This window comes from Drosophila miranda, chromosome 3 (assembly GCF_003369915.1).
Source record: "Drosophila miranda strain MSH22 chromosome 3, D.miranda_PacBio2.1, whole genome shotgun sequence".
NCBI classification, from domain to species: Eukaryota; Metazoa; Arthropoda; class Insecta; order Diptera; family Drosophilidae; genus Drosophila; species Drosophila miranda.
In genome coordinates this window covers 10,432,377-10,445,148 of record NC_046676.1, presented here as the reverse complement: position 1 = coordinate 10,445,148, position 12,772 = coordinate 10,432,377, and the positions used below count along the sequence as shown (strand labels likewise).

General features: G+C 48.9%; 2 protein-coding genes across 2 annotated transcripts; both read left to right on the top strand.

Annotated features, from left to right (window-relative positions):
• Positions 1 to 4,168: 4,168 nt before the first annotated feature.
• LOC108161002 (cocaine esterase) lies at positions 4,169 to 6,545 on the top strand. The gene is made up of 3 exons (XM_017295309.2): positions 4,169 to 4,442; positions 4,499 to 4,591; positions 4,669 to 6,545. Exons 1-3 carry the CDS (start codon positions 4,341 to 4,343, stop codon positions 6,529 to 6,531), a joined length of 2,058 nt encoding a protein of 685 aa, XP_017150798.1. The 5' UTR covers positions 4,169 to 4,340; the 3' UTR covers positions 6,532 to 6,545.
• Positions 6,546 to 7,091: 546 nt separating this feature from the next.
• LOC108158541 (DNA-directed RNA polymerase I subunit RPA1) lies at positions 7,092 to 12,757 on the top strand. Its single transcript, XM_017290950.2, has 10 exons — positions 7,092 to 7,536; positions 7,599 to 7,962; positions 8,031 to 9,396; positions 9,456 to 9,949; positions 10,010 to 10,295; positions 10,356 to 11,283; positions 11,344 to 11,548; positions 11,610 to 11,736; positions 11,799 to 11,898; positions 11,969 to 12,757. The coding sequence occupies exons 1-10, from the start codon at positions 7,194 to 7,196 to the stop codon at positions 12,697 to 12,699; spliced, it is 4,944 nt and encodes a 1,647-aa protein (XP_017146439.1). The 5' UTR covers positions 7,092 to 7,193; the 3' UTR covers positions 12,700 to 12,757.
• Positions 12,758 to 12,772: the final 15 nt, after the last annotated feature.

Below are 12,772 nucleotides of genomic sequence, written 5' to 3'. Positions count from 1 at the left end.
TCTGCGCATGAGGAATACCTAAAAGCAGATCAACAGCAGAGTAAGAGCAGATCAACAGCATGTCAACAGCAGTGTAACAGCATGTCAACAGCAGTAACAGCAGAAAAAGAGCAGACAAACAGCAGAGCAACAGCAGTGTAACAGCAGTGTAACAGCATGTCAACAGCAGTAACAGCAGATCAAGAGCAGTAACAGCACATCAACAGCAGAGTAATAGCAGACAAACAGCAGAGCAACAGCAGTAAGAGCAGATCAACAGCAGAGTAAAAGCATAGCAACAGCATTTAAAGCAGTAACAGCAGATCAACAGCAGAGTAACAGCTGGAGAGCACAGCAGAGGAACACCAGTAAAAAGAGAATCGCTGCCAGACGCAGAGATCAAGGCGTGAAATTAAAGCTAATTGTTCCAGTATACCGCGATTTATTATTATCAATAACCTATGTTTGTAATATCTTCCATGTATGATTTAAGAAAATCCACCATTCTGTGAATTTCAAGCACAGTTCAAAGCACTCGCTTTGTTTTTGGAACAATGGTTGTACCCAGTGGCAGGCGCCTTCTGCTGTAATTACGTAATTAGCAGAAATAACAGCAAGGAGACGAACCAGCATCCTGCAGCAGTTTTGCGTTAGGAGGTACTTAGCAAAACAATGCACAAAACTTGTTGCGGTTCTTGGGGGGTTTTCGGTTTAGTTTTTTTCGTGTTTTTTTTTTTTTGCTGCTTTAAGCCTAATTTAACGGTTCTGCAGACAAACAGCGCGAATGCCAGCAGCGGCAGCCATTTTGTTTATGCCTGCAGCCACAGCCACGCACACACAAGTCGGGAGCACTTAACGGACTCGAGCATGTAAACGGGAGGGGGGGTGGTGGAGTGCTTGAACATGGCCCACTTTCTAATTAATGCAAAATATTGTAGCGCGAAATACTACAACTACCATATGTGTACCATAGTAAGGGTGGTGGGGGGTGGGGGGAAGTACTCTGGCGGTTGCTTTGTTGGCTGCTGTCCGCCGTGCGTTTCGCTGCACCCCAAACGGAGGACTCCCCAAAAAGAGAAAATACAAAAACCTTGACAGTGTCAACGGGGCTTGCAATGTCGGAAGCGAGCGACCACCAGTGGGGTGTAGCCTGTGGAAAAATACACCAAAAATGCTCGTACATTTAAGAATTTTAGAAATTAACCATTTTTTAAGAGTCTTTAAAACTGCGCTTTGGGCACATCTTTTGGCAGAGTTACAAATCAAGGCTGAAGGGTTGAGTGAAAGAGTCCATTAACTGATTCAATCAATGGAGACACGCCTGCATCGATGATACGCCATTCAAGCAATCATTGTCCTCGCATCCTGAACTGTAATTAAATGCTGTCAAGGACCCTCCCTCTGAACGCTGAACGAACCGAAACGAAGCCAAAGTGCACCGAAGCGCCAAACTTCATTAATTTGCAAGCAGAAGGGGAAACAACGTTGGCAGAAATTTTGGCTCTTTCAAAAATGTGTGGATGTGCAGTCTAGCAGATAAACTTGAAGGCTGTCGCCTGGGAGTAGTCCTGGCTAATCTACGGCGAGTAGATCATGCAAATCTCGCACGACAATATGTTAAAAAAAAAAAACAATAAAAAAGTCAAATTTTGAAAAAAGAAAATTATTCTCGTTGAATTGTAATTGGTTGGACATACAGTTTATCACTTTTCACTTTAAGCGCCTGTAAAATCTTTAAATATAAATCAATCCTTGTGATTCTTTTTTTTAAAGATTCATTAATTTATTAAGAATGAAAAAAGACAATCATTTCAATTCAAAAAGATCCTTTTCCTTGAGAGATTTTAATTTGTTCAAGAAAAGAGCATGTGTCCAAATTTTTTTACTGTAATAATTTTTAAAAAATATTTGTTCCAAAGGGCCTTAGCTTTTATCATATTTCGAATAAGTATTGGCATACTCTCGACTAAATTTAGTAGGTGCTGGCAAGGTATCATGCGCCACTCCGACCTCTCGCGCTCCCAAAGACTCACCCAATCCATTTGGGGCAGATTCGTACTTTTCCAATGTTTTTTAAACAGAGCCCATCGATTTTCAATGGGATTTAGATTTGGGCTATTGAGCAGGCCACTGGATTCAGTGAAAACTCGAGTTATTGGGACGATATTTCAGGAATTTAGTCTTGTGCGTCGGGCTACCGTCTTGCTATAAAGTGAGGATTGATTTATATTTAAAGATTTTACAGGCGCTTAAAGTGAAAAGTGATAAACATGTATCCACATGTGCTCGCCACTGTATATTTACCAACAAAATTGCCATATTATTGCCCTGGTTTCAAAGATATAAGCCAAACAGAAGTGGTTCTTGAGGTTGGGGCAAAAATGCGAATTGGATAGTACTATCTGTATTATAATATTTGTCCATCTATAACATATTCATATAATATTCAGTGCTAGTTTTCCAACTTATTAAATGTAAAAGCATATCTCCGCGAAGGCATTGGACATTTTTTCGTTAAAAAAGTTAAAAGTGCCAATTTTCTGTGATTTTTTTGGATACTTCAATATGTTGCAGTGAGAGAGAAAACTTCTATAAACAATCGTCTCTCTTATGGGAAAGACCATACAAATACCAAAATGTTGAGTAAATTTATATCTGAAAATCGGTTTTAATAGCTGCCATGGGAACTATCAGTCAATCAGTGCTGGCGTTCGGCGGTCGCACATCATTGCAGATTGAGGCTCTGTGGTAATGTGAATTTATAATGAGGGTATACATTTCTATATTCACATATATGTACGTATAGTAGGTACATACATATATTCGAATAGCTTATAATTTAATAACCAACCGCGCCGACCAAAGATGAGCACCGGGCATCAGCCTTTGGCGTGGTTTTTAAGGGCCAACAGCAACGTTAATTTGTTTATGGCCAACATGCAGGGACATCACAATGGCCAAAGTAGGACGTGACTGCCATTTGTTATAATTGAACATCGACCTGCCCAGAACCGCCGCTGAACCGGCCAGGACGGCAAACAGAAGCGAACCGCCCACATAGGCAAACATAAATTGATTAAGCCAGGCCAGGCCAGGCCAGGCCAGGCCAGGCAGATGGATATGGCAGGGGGGGGGGACCATTTAAATGTGCATTTTGTAGGCCCGTAATTAACTGGAAATTATGCACATCGCTCTGGAAACGGCAGCAGGAGGGAGAGTGGGAGCGGGAGCCAATGGCAGATTGGCTTCTGAGGGAGCTGCTGGTAATCCGCGTAGGTCAACAAACAAATTATATTTTAAACTAATTAAAATAGATAAATGCGCCCAGTGCTGGCCGGGGGGAGATGCGATGCTGGAACAGCCTCGGAGTCAGAGTCATGACTATATTGATGTTAATTATGAGCACTCTCCCGCACACAAACACAAATGATCGGCCGCTAAAGTCCGCAGACCGGAACTCCGCCTCGGCGCACAGAGTCGGACCGGTCGAGAATCCACCACCAGAGTGGACCAGAGCTGGAATTACTCCACCATTAATGGAAAATTAGTTGCTGCAGAGTGCCCGGCAATACGAGAAATGCGACAACTTCATCTGGCAGCCGGGGAAGGCGGGGGCTGGGAAGCTCTGAGTTATTTTTGTTGGACATTAACAGTACGAATAAAAGTCGAACTCAATGAAAAACAAGTGCGAGGGCGGCACTAGAAGTTCCGTGGGGGGAAGACTGAAAATGTAATGAAATTGGATGCCAGAAAATCAAGAGCAAGCCATCAAACTAGTACAAAAGCAATTCTGAAGAATGCATCTACTATATTTCGAATCAATCACCAATCAACCCTCGAATGGATGGGAATAGGGGGATGGATTTTCGGTTTAGGCTTCAGCTCCAGCTCCAGCTCCAGCGAGTGGAGCCGTAACCATGACACGACTCCCTTCCTGCCACATGCATACCAACCATGCCATATTGTTGCTGTTGCGTGGTGGTGTCTCTGTTCTCTCTTGTTTTGATCTATGGATGCATGAATGATTTGGTGCGGTGCGGTGCGGCAGCTGTAATGACACCAGAAAACCATTGAAATAATTCTAGCAGAAATTTTGGTGAGCACAAAACATTTTCCATGAAATGGTGATGGTGTTTGTTTTTTTTTTTTTGTGTGTCGCTCAGTTTACATTCTAGCGTCGAGTGGACAAATAGTTTCGCTGTGAAAAAATATCCCCAACGAAGCATTTATATATGTAATTTTTTTTATAAAAAATAAAGCGACATAATTAATAAATGCGCTTAAATGCGCCATGAACTATGCAAAAGTGTTGTGCCATACACATTTGTAGAAGTGAAAGCTAAAAAGTGCTCGTTGGAATAATGCGGAACACATTAAGGATTCATTGCCGCCTCCTGATGCTCCTGGCTGCCGTTGGGGCCCAGCAAACCCACATAAAGCTGGAGCAGGGCGATCTAATTGGCGTGAGTACTCCGAAGCGATCAAGTGTGAAGTGATGCCAACCATCCATCGATTTCAGCTCAAGGTCTTTCCGGATGGGACACGTAGCGCTGTCTATGCCTTTCTGGGAATCCCCTATGCCCAGCCGCCCGTGGCCGACCTGCGTTTTGCGGTAAGTAATGTTTAAATCCAAAAACTGAGGCAAATGGAGGTGAAGTATCTAAAAATGTTCTCGTATATTCCATAAAGCCCGCCAAGCCGAGCCTCAACTGGAATCGCACGCTCCAGGCCATGGCCATGCGGCCCATTTGCCCCCAACTCTCGAACACCATCTACGATGAGGGCTCGGATGGAGGGGTCGCCGGCGGTGGCGGCATTCCCAGAGCCACGCAGACGGATGAGGACTGCCTGTACTTGAACATTTGGACACCGGAGACGGGGCTGCGGTACGGAAAACTGCCCATAGCGGTGATCATCACGGGCGAGGAGTTCGCCTACGATTGGCCTCGGAATCGCATCAATGGCCTGGACCTGGCCGCGGAGGGAATCGTCGTGATAAGCGTGCAGTATCGGAACAACATCTACGGCTGGCTGGGATTAGGGGAGGGGCATCGTCAGCTGCCGGGAAACTACGGACTCACCGATGTGAGGCTGGCGATCAGATGGATTCAAAGAAACGCCGATGCCTTCGGGGGCAATCCGGACCAGATCACCCTACTGGGCCATGGCAGTGGAGGAGCAGCTCTGGTTCTGGCCAGTGCTCTGGAAGAGTCCAATCTGGTGAAGCAATTGGTGCTCATGTCGCCCGGCCCCGTTCTGCGCTCCCTGGGCTCTGGGCATGATCAGCGCATCATGGAAACGGGCCGAGTGCTGATCCAGAAACTGGGCTGCCAGTTCGAAGAAGCCCAGCGCCGGCAACTGCTCGGCTGCTTGCGCAGGACGAGCCAGGAGGATTTGCTGAGAGCCTACGAGAGTGTCTACAACCATGGCAACGGCAGTAACCAGCTCGGGGTTGTCTTGTGGAGAGGATTGGAGGAGCGACTCCACAATCAGACGCTCCCTCCAGTGCTCCTGGGAATCACCTCGAATGAGGGCGCCTTCCTGCAGGACTACTGGCTGGATGTGGCCCGAGAGGGCCAACTGGCGCTGCAGGAGTACATCAATCACACAGTGATGCCCAATGTCCTGCGCTCTCTGGAGGCGGGCAACGATGAGAACGGTTCGCAGATGGCAGCCATCAAGTGGCGCTACTTCAACGGAGTGCCCGAGAGGGGGGGAAGTGTCGTCCATCTGTTGAATGGGATGCAGCGACTCCTGTCGGAGTCCCTCTACGAGCTGCCATTCTTCCGTCTCTTGGACATGCTCAATGGTTCCACCAGCTACGCCTATGTCTTCGACCAGTCCCATGCGATGGACATGAGGGGCAGAAAGAACCTCTTTGCGGGTGCCTCGCACAGCTCCGACTTGCCCCTGCTCCTGGGGCCGAGTCTGTTCCAGCAGATAGCCCGACGTCGCTTCACTGGCGAGGAGGAGCAGCTCTGCAGGAAGCTGCGGGGAGCCTTTGCCAACTTCGTGAAGAGCGGCAATCCCACGCCAGGCAGAATCTACGATGCCTGGCTGCCCTACAATCGCCAGAATCCCTTCATCTACAGCTTGGGCGAGCAACAGGCGAAGCCCATCCAGTCTGGGGGCTTGGACGAAGCCGAAATCGATAAACTGCTGAGAGGGGACACGGCAGCGGGCATCGACCGCAGCCTGTCACGGACGAATCGCCACGACACGTACAGAGCCGGCCTCTCCAACTCCTACACGTCCAGCAACCAACAGGATTCCGGGTTTTCCGGTCACTTGCAGCGCGTCTATGGGTTCTGGCAGGTGCTGCTGCCTCTTGAAAAGGACAATGAATTCCGCGGTGGGGCATTGGGGCAGAGGGTGCGTCTCTTGGAGGCCCACGCGGATGCAGCGCGCTATCGGCAGGGCTTCTATGCAATGTTGGGCTTGGTCTGTCTTCTTCTGGCTTGTCTCTGTCTCTGCGTCTATCTGCTGAAACGCAATCCGGATTCGCTGGGAAGACGAAACGCATCGTCGGCGTCGGACTGCTATTGCTTATGACACAAGTGGTTTCGCTGGACGACCATCTTTGGCGGTAGAAAGGATGGACAGGCGACCTCGGGCATTGCCAGTGTCGAGTCCTGGCGCAAAGGTGGTCGTGCAGCGAAACGTGAGCGAGGCGAGGGCGAGGCTGAACGCGAGCGAAGGGAGCAGCCTCTCAACCAACGTGCCCGACGTCCCAGACAATTACAGCCGTACGACTTCAAGGCTACCCCCGCTGCTGGAGGAGCAGGAGCTGGAGCAGGAAGTGGGACTGTTGAGGAACTCCTGGATCCTGTCCCCAGCAAATTCGAGCCAAATCTGGCTGTTAAGAACTGGCAATATCAGTTGACTTGTGATAAGTTCTAAAAGTAACCAACAAATCTTAGCTGTAGTCTATCCACTTATATTTTCAATGTTTATATTTGTGCGTAATTAAATAAATATAAAACACGTTTCAAATTTGAATTTGAATTTCAATTGTGAACTGATTAAAAGCGGCAAATAAGTGTTGTGAAATGGCATTTTATCAGCTGTTTTGCTATCGACAAAAACTCTTCACTAGCGCTACAGCTATTCGGTACTGGATATATATATCGATTACTTGACTACACGTGCGCGCTTACAGTTTTCGTATTATTTATATCAATTTTGACTAAAAAGCGTTCAGAAATTCCATTAAAATGGGTTCTAAAACGCCGCTGGATGTCCACATGTTCCCCTCGGACCTGGAGTTTGCTGTTTTCACCGACCAGGAGATACGAAAGCTGAGCGTCGTAAAGGTGATAACTGGCATCGCCTTCGATGCCTTGGGTCATCCCATGCCAGGTGGTCTGTATGATATACGCATGGGTTCGTACGGACGCTGCATAGATCCATGTGGGACGTGCCTGAAGATGCAGGACTGTCCCGGCCACATGGGCCACATAGAGCTGGGCACTCTCGTCTACAATCCCTTCTTCATTAAGCTGGTTCAGCGCCTGCTCTGCATATTCTGTTTGCATTGCTTCAAGTTGCAAATGAAAGGTGAGGGATAATGAATGATGGAGACCACAGTATCGTATGGATCTAACCACTTTTCCTTATAGATCACGAATGTGAGATTATTATGCTTCAACTGCGACTCATCGATGCCGGATATATTATTGAGGCGCAGGAGCTGGAGATCTTCAAATCGGAAATCGTCTGTCAGAACAGCGAGGAGCTGATCAAGCTGGATAATGGCGACGCCGTCCATCCCCGCATCGCTGCCATGCATGAGCTGCTCTTGAAAAGTGGAACGGAACCCACCCATTCTACGAAGTCCACCTGTTCCTTACGCACGGCCGTCACACATTCTGCCCTGCAGCGGCCCGGCAAGAAATGCAGACACTGCAATAAGTCAATGCGCTATGTGCGGTACATGCATCGGCGATTGGTCTTCTACGTGACCATAGCAGACATCAAAGAGCGGTAAGGGCGCAGAAATCGAGTACATCGAGTACTTAGTCGCTAATCAACCAACCAATTTCCTCCTGCAGCCTCGGTGATGGCGCTGAGACCGGTGGCCAGAACAAGGTCATTTTCGCAGATGAGTGCCGTCGCTATCTGAGGCAAATATATGCCAACTATCCCGATCTATTGAGGCTTTTGATGCCCGTTCTGAGCTTAAGCAACACGGATGCAGCAGATTCCGGGTACTCCCCGGTGGATATGTTCTTCATGGACACCATACCAGTGACGGCGCCTCGCGCCCGTCCCATGAATGTAGTCAACGGCATGGTCAAGGGGAATCCCCAGACGGACATCTACGTCAACATCATCGAGAACAACAACGTCTTGAATGTGGTGCTGAGGCACATGAGGGGCAATCAGGAGAAGCTCACGGAGCATGCATTGGCCGCCTACCAGGATATGAAGGGATCGAATGCCCACGAGAAGCTGTACAATGCTTGGCTGTCCCTGCAGACATCAGTCGATGTCCTGCTCGATGTGAATATGTCGAGGGAAGTGCAGTCTGCCGAGGGCCTGAAGCAGGTTCTGGAGAAGAAGGATGGTCTCATCAGAAAGCATATGATGGGAAAGAGAGTCAACTATGCCGCACGTACTGTCATCACGCCCGATCCCAATATAGACGTGGACGAGATCGGCATACCCGATATCTTTGCCCGAAAACTCTCCTACCCCATCCCCGTAACCGAGTGGAACGTGTCGGATCTACGCAAAATGGTAATGAACGGACCGGACGTCCATCCCGGTGCGAACTACATACAGGATAGCAATGGGTTCACCACCTACATACCCGCGGACAATGCAGCCAAGCGAGCTAGCATGGCCAAGCTGCTGCTGTCCAATCCCAAGGACGGCGTTAAGATTGTCCATCGTCACGTGCTCAACGGAGATTGTCTGCTGCTCAATCGTCAACCCTCGCTGCACAAGCCGTCCATCATGGCCCATAAGGCGCGGATTTTGCGCGGCGAGAAGACCTTCCGCCTCCACTACTCGAATTGCAAGGCATACAACGCCGATTTCGATGGCGACGAGATGAATGCCCACTATCCGCAGAGCGAGGTGGCCCGAGCGGAGGCCTACAATCTGGTGAATGTGGCCAGCAACTACCTGGTGCCAAAGGATGGCACTCCCCTGGGTGGCCTCATTCAGGATCACGTCATCTCGGGCGTGAAGCTGTCCATTCGCGGACGATTCTTTAACCGCGAGGACTACCAGCAACTGGTCTTCCAGGGGCTCTCGAACTTGAAGGGAGACGTCAAGCTGCTGCCTCCGGCCCTGATCAAGCCGGCCATGCTCTGGTCTGGTAAGCAGGTCCTGTCCACCATTATTATAAACCTGATTCCCGACGGCTATGAGCTGATCAATTTAGATTCGTTTGCGAAGATCGGCGGCAAGGTAAGTGGATCAGTTCGAATAGTTTTCTCGGTTCTAAAATGATTCCTAATTTCCCAAAGAACTGGAACGTAGCACGTCCTCGTCCAGCACTGCATGGCAGCAATCCTCAGGAACATGAGCTGAGCGAGAGCCAGGTGCAAATAAGGAGAGGCGAGCTTCTGGTCGGTGTTCTGGATAAGCAGCAGTACGGCGCGACCACTTTTGGCCTCATCCACTGCATGTACGAGCTGTACGGTGGCGATGTGTCCACCCGCTTGCTCACAGCCTTCACTAAGGTCTTCACATTCTTTCTGCAACTGGAGGGCTTTACTCTGGGTGTCAAGGACATTCTGGTCACTGGCGAGGCAGATCGCAAGAGACGACAGATCATACAAGAGTGTCGTGACGTGGGAAACAGTGCCGTTGCCGCAGCCTTGGAGCTGGGCGATGTCCCGCCCCACGATGAGCTGGCCGAGCAAATGGAGGAGGCCTATGTGAAGGATCCGAAATTCCGAGTGCTGCTCGATCGCAAATACAAATCACTGCTAGACGGCTTCACCAATGATATCAACAAGTATGCCGGGAATATTCTGCCTCCACGGGAGCTCCATTGACAATTGTAATTTCCTTCCAGAACTTGCTTGCCTGGTGGCCTCATCACCAAGTTCCCCTCAAACAATCTGCAGCTGATGGTGCTGTCCGGTGCCAAGGGATCCATGGTCAACACCATGCAAATCTCCTGCCTTCTCGGGCAGATTGAGTTGGAAGGCAAAAGACCGCCCTTGATGATATCGGGCAAGTCTCTGCCAAGCTTCACTTCCTTTGAGACGTCACCCAAGTCGGGTGGCTTCATCGATGGGCGATTTATGACCGGCATACAGCCGCAGGACTTTTTCTTTCATTGCATGGCAGGTCGTGAGGTAAGATTTAGGTCTTTCCGTGCCCCACATTGTGGATATTAAATCACTCTCCAATTTCAGGGTCTAATTGATACTGCAGTGAAGACATCTCGTTCCGGTTACCTGCAGCGCTGCCTCATCAAGCATCTGGAGGGCTTGAGTGTCCACTATGATCTCACTGTCCGTGATAGCGATAACAGTGTCGTGCAGTTCCTCTACGGCGAGGACGGTCTGGATATTCTCAAATCAAAGTTCTTCAACGAAAAGTTCTGTGCGGACTTCCTCACCCAAAATGCTTCAGCCATCTTGCGGCCCAGCCTGCTGCAGGTGATGAAGGATGAGGAGGGTCTGGCCAAAGTGCTGCGCCATGAGAAGCACATACGGAGCTGGGAGAAAAAGAAACCAGCCAAGTTGCGGGCCGCTTTCACTCATTTCTCTGAGGAGCTGCGCGAGGAGGTAGAGGTCAAGCGGCCCAATGAGATCAATGCGAAAACAGGTCGGAGTCGCTTTGACGAAGGTCTGCTTAAATTGTGGAAGAAGGCCGATGCCGAGGACAAGGCCTTGTATCGCAAGAAGTACGCTCCATGTCCCGACCCATCAGTGGCCGTCTACAAGCAAGATCTTTACTACGGCAGCGTCTCGGAGAGGACGCGCAAACTCATCGATGACTATGCGCGCAAACAGCCAAGCCAGAAGGACACAATAAGCGACATAATGCGTATGAAGAGCATCAAAGCATTGGCCGCGCCGGGAGAACCCGTAGGCTTGATTGCCGCCCAATCGATTGGAGAGCCCTCCACACAGATGACGCTGAACACTTTCCATTTTGCCGGTCGTGGTGAGATGAACGTAACTCTGGGTATTCCCCGTCTTCGAGAGATTCTCATGCTGGCCTCCTCGAACATAAAGACGCCCTCCATGGACATACCCATCAGGCCGGGACAGCAAGCTCAAGCCGAAAAGTTGCGCATAGCTCTGAATTGTGTGACTCTGGCCAATCTCTTGGAGTGTAAGAATTCGAATAAGCTTTCAAGAAATATCTTATTTATGTGAAATTTCCCATTCGCAGCCGTCCACATCAGCACCAGTCTGAGCTTGGAGCCGGAACGAGCCTACGAGTATGAGCTGCGCTTCCAGTTCCTGCCCAGAGAGGTCTACAAAGAGGACTATGGTGTGCGACCAAAGCGGATTATTAAGTACATGCACCAGACCTACTTCAAGCAGCTAATTCGGGCCATCCTCAAAGTTTCCAATGCCAAAAAAACATCGAAAATGTGAGTACAAGAGTAGCTCTGGAAGAGTAGCCCTTTGACCGCAAAAACATTCATTTTCTAGAATCGAAATCGATGACAAAAAAGAGGGCGAAAACAATAAGGACGAAGATAACGATCTGGACAACGCAGATTATATGGGTCCGAACAAAGGCGCTGCTGACAACGATGAAGATTCATCGGATGATGGCGTAAACAAAGAACTTGTATATCTGCTAATTCAGCGCCCTAATATCGTGATACTTTTCTTTAGGGCGATGACGACACCACAGGACTGAAGTTGAAGCAACGCAAAACAGATGAAAAGGACTACGATGATCCGGATGATGTTGAAGAACTACACGATGCTAATGGTTAGTATTCCCAATAAATGATATATATTGATCATTAAAGTTCTTACTATTCTATTATGCCCGCCAACAGACGACGATGAGGAGCAAGAGGAGGACCAAGACGACGAGGAGAACGGAGGAGACGGCAACGAGAACGCCGATGTAGATGACAAGTCGGTGGAGAAGCTTCTTAGCAACCAAATGGTGAAAGATTACACTTTTGACAAGGAGAATCATCTGTGGTGCAAGGTTAAACTGCAACTGAGTGTTCGCTACCAGAAGCCCGATCTGACCTCCATTATACGTGAGCTGGCAGCCAAGAGTGTAGTCCACCAGGTGCCGCACATTAAGCGAGCCATCATCTACAAGGGCAACGACGATGAGCAACTCCTGAAGACGGATGGCATCAATATGGGTGAAATGTTCCATCACAAAAAGGTATTGGATGTGAATCGGTTGTACTCCAATGATATTCATGCCATAGCGCGCACTTACGGCATTGAGGCAGCGTCTCAAGTCATTGTCAAGGAGGTTAGCAACGTGTTCAAGGTGTACGGCATTACAGTGGATCGTCGGCACCTGTCGCTGATAGCTGATTACATGACCTTTGATGGCACCTTCCAACCTCTGTCGCGCAAGGGCATGGAGCACTCTTCCTCTCCTCTCCAGCAAATGTCTTTCGAGTCGAGTTTGCAATTCTTAAAGAGCGCCGCCGGCTTCGGCAGGTCGGATGACCTCAATTCCCCTTCAAGTCGCTTGATGGTCGGCCTCCCTGTGCGCAATGGTACGGGGGCTTTTGACTTGTTGACGAAAATATGTTAATACAAAAGTTTCTTCATACTAGATATTTTTCAAATAAAATATGCAACAAAAATTCAAATATTCGCGATAGCAC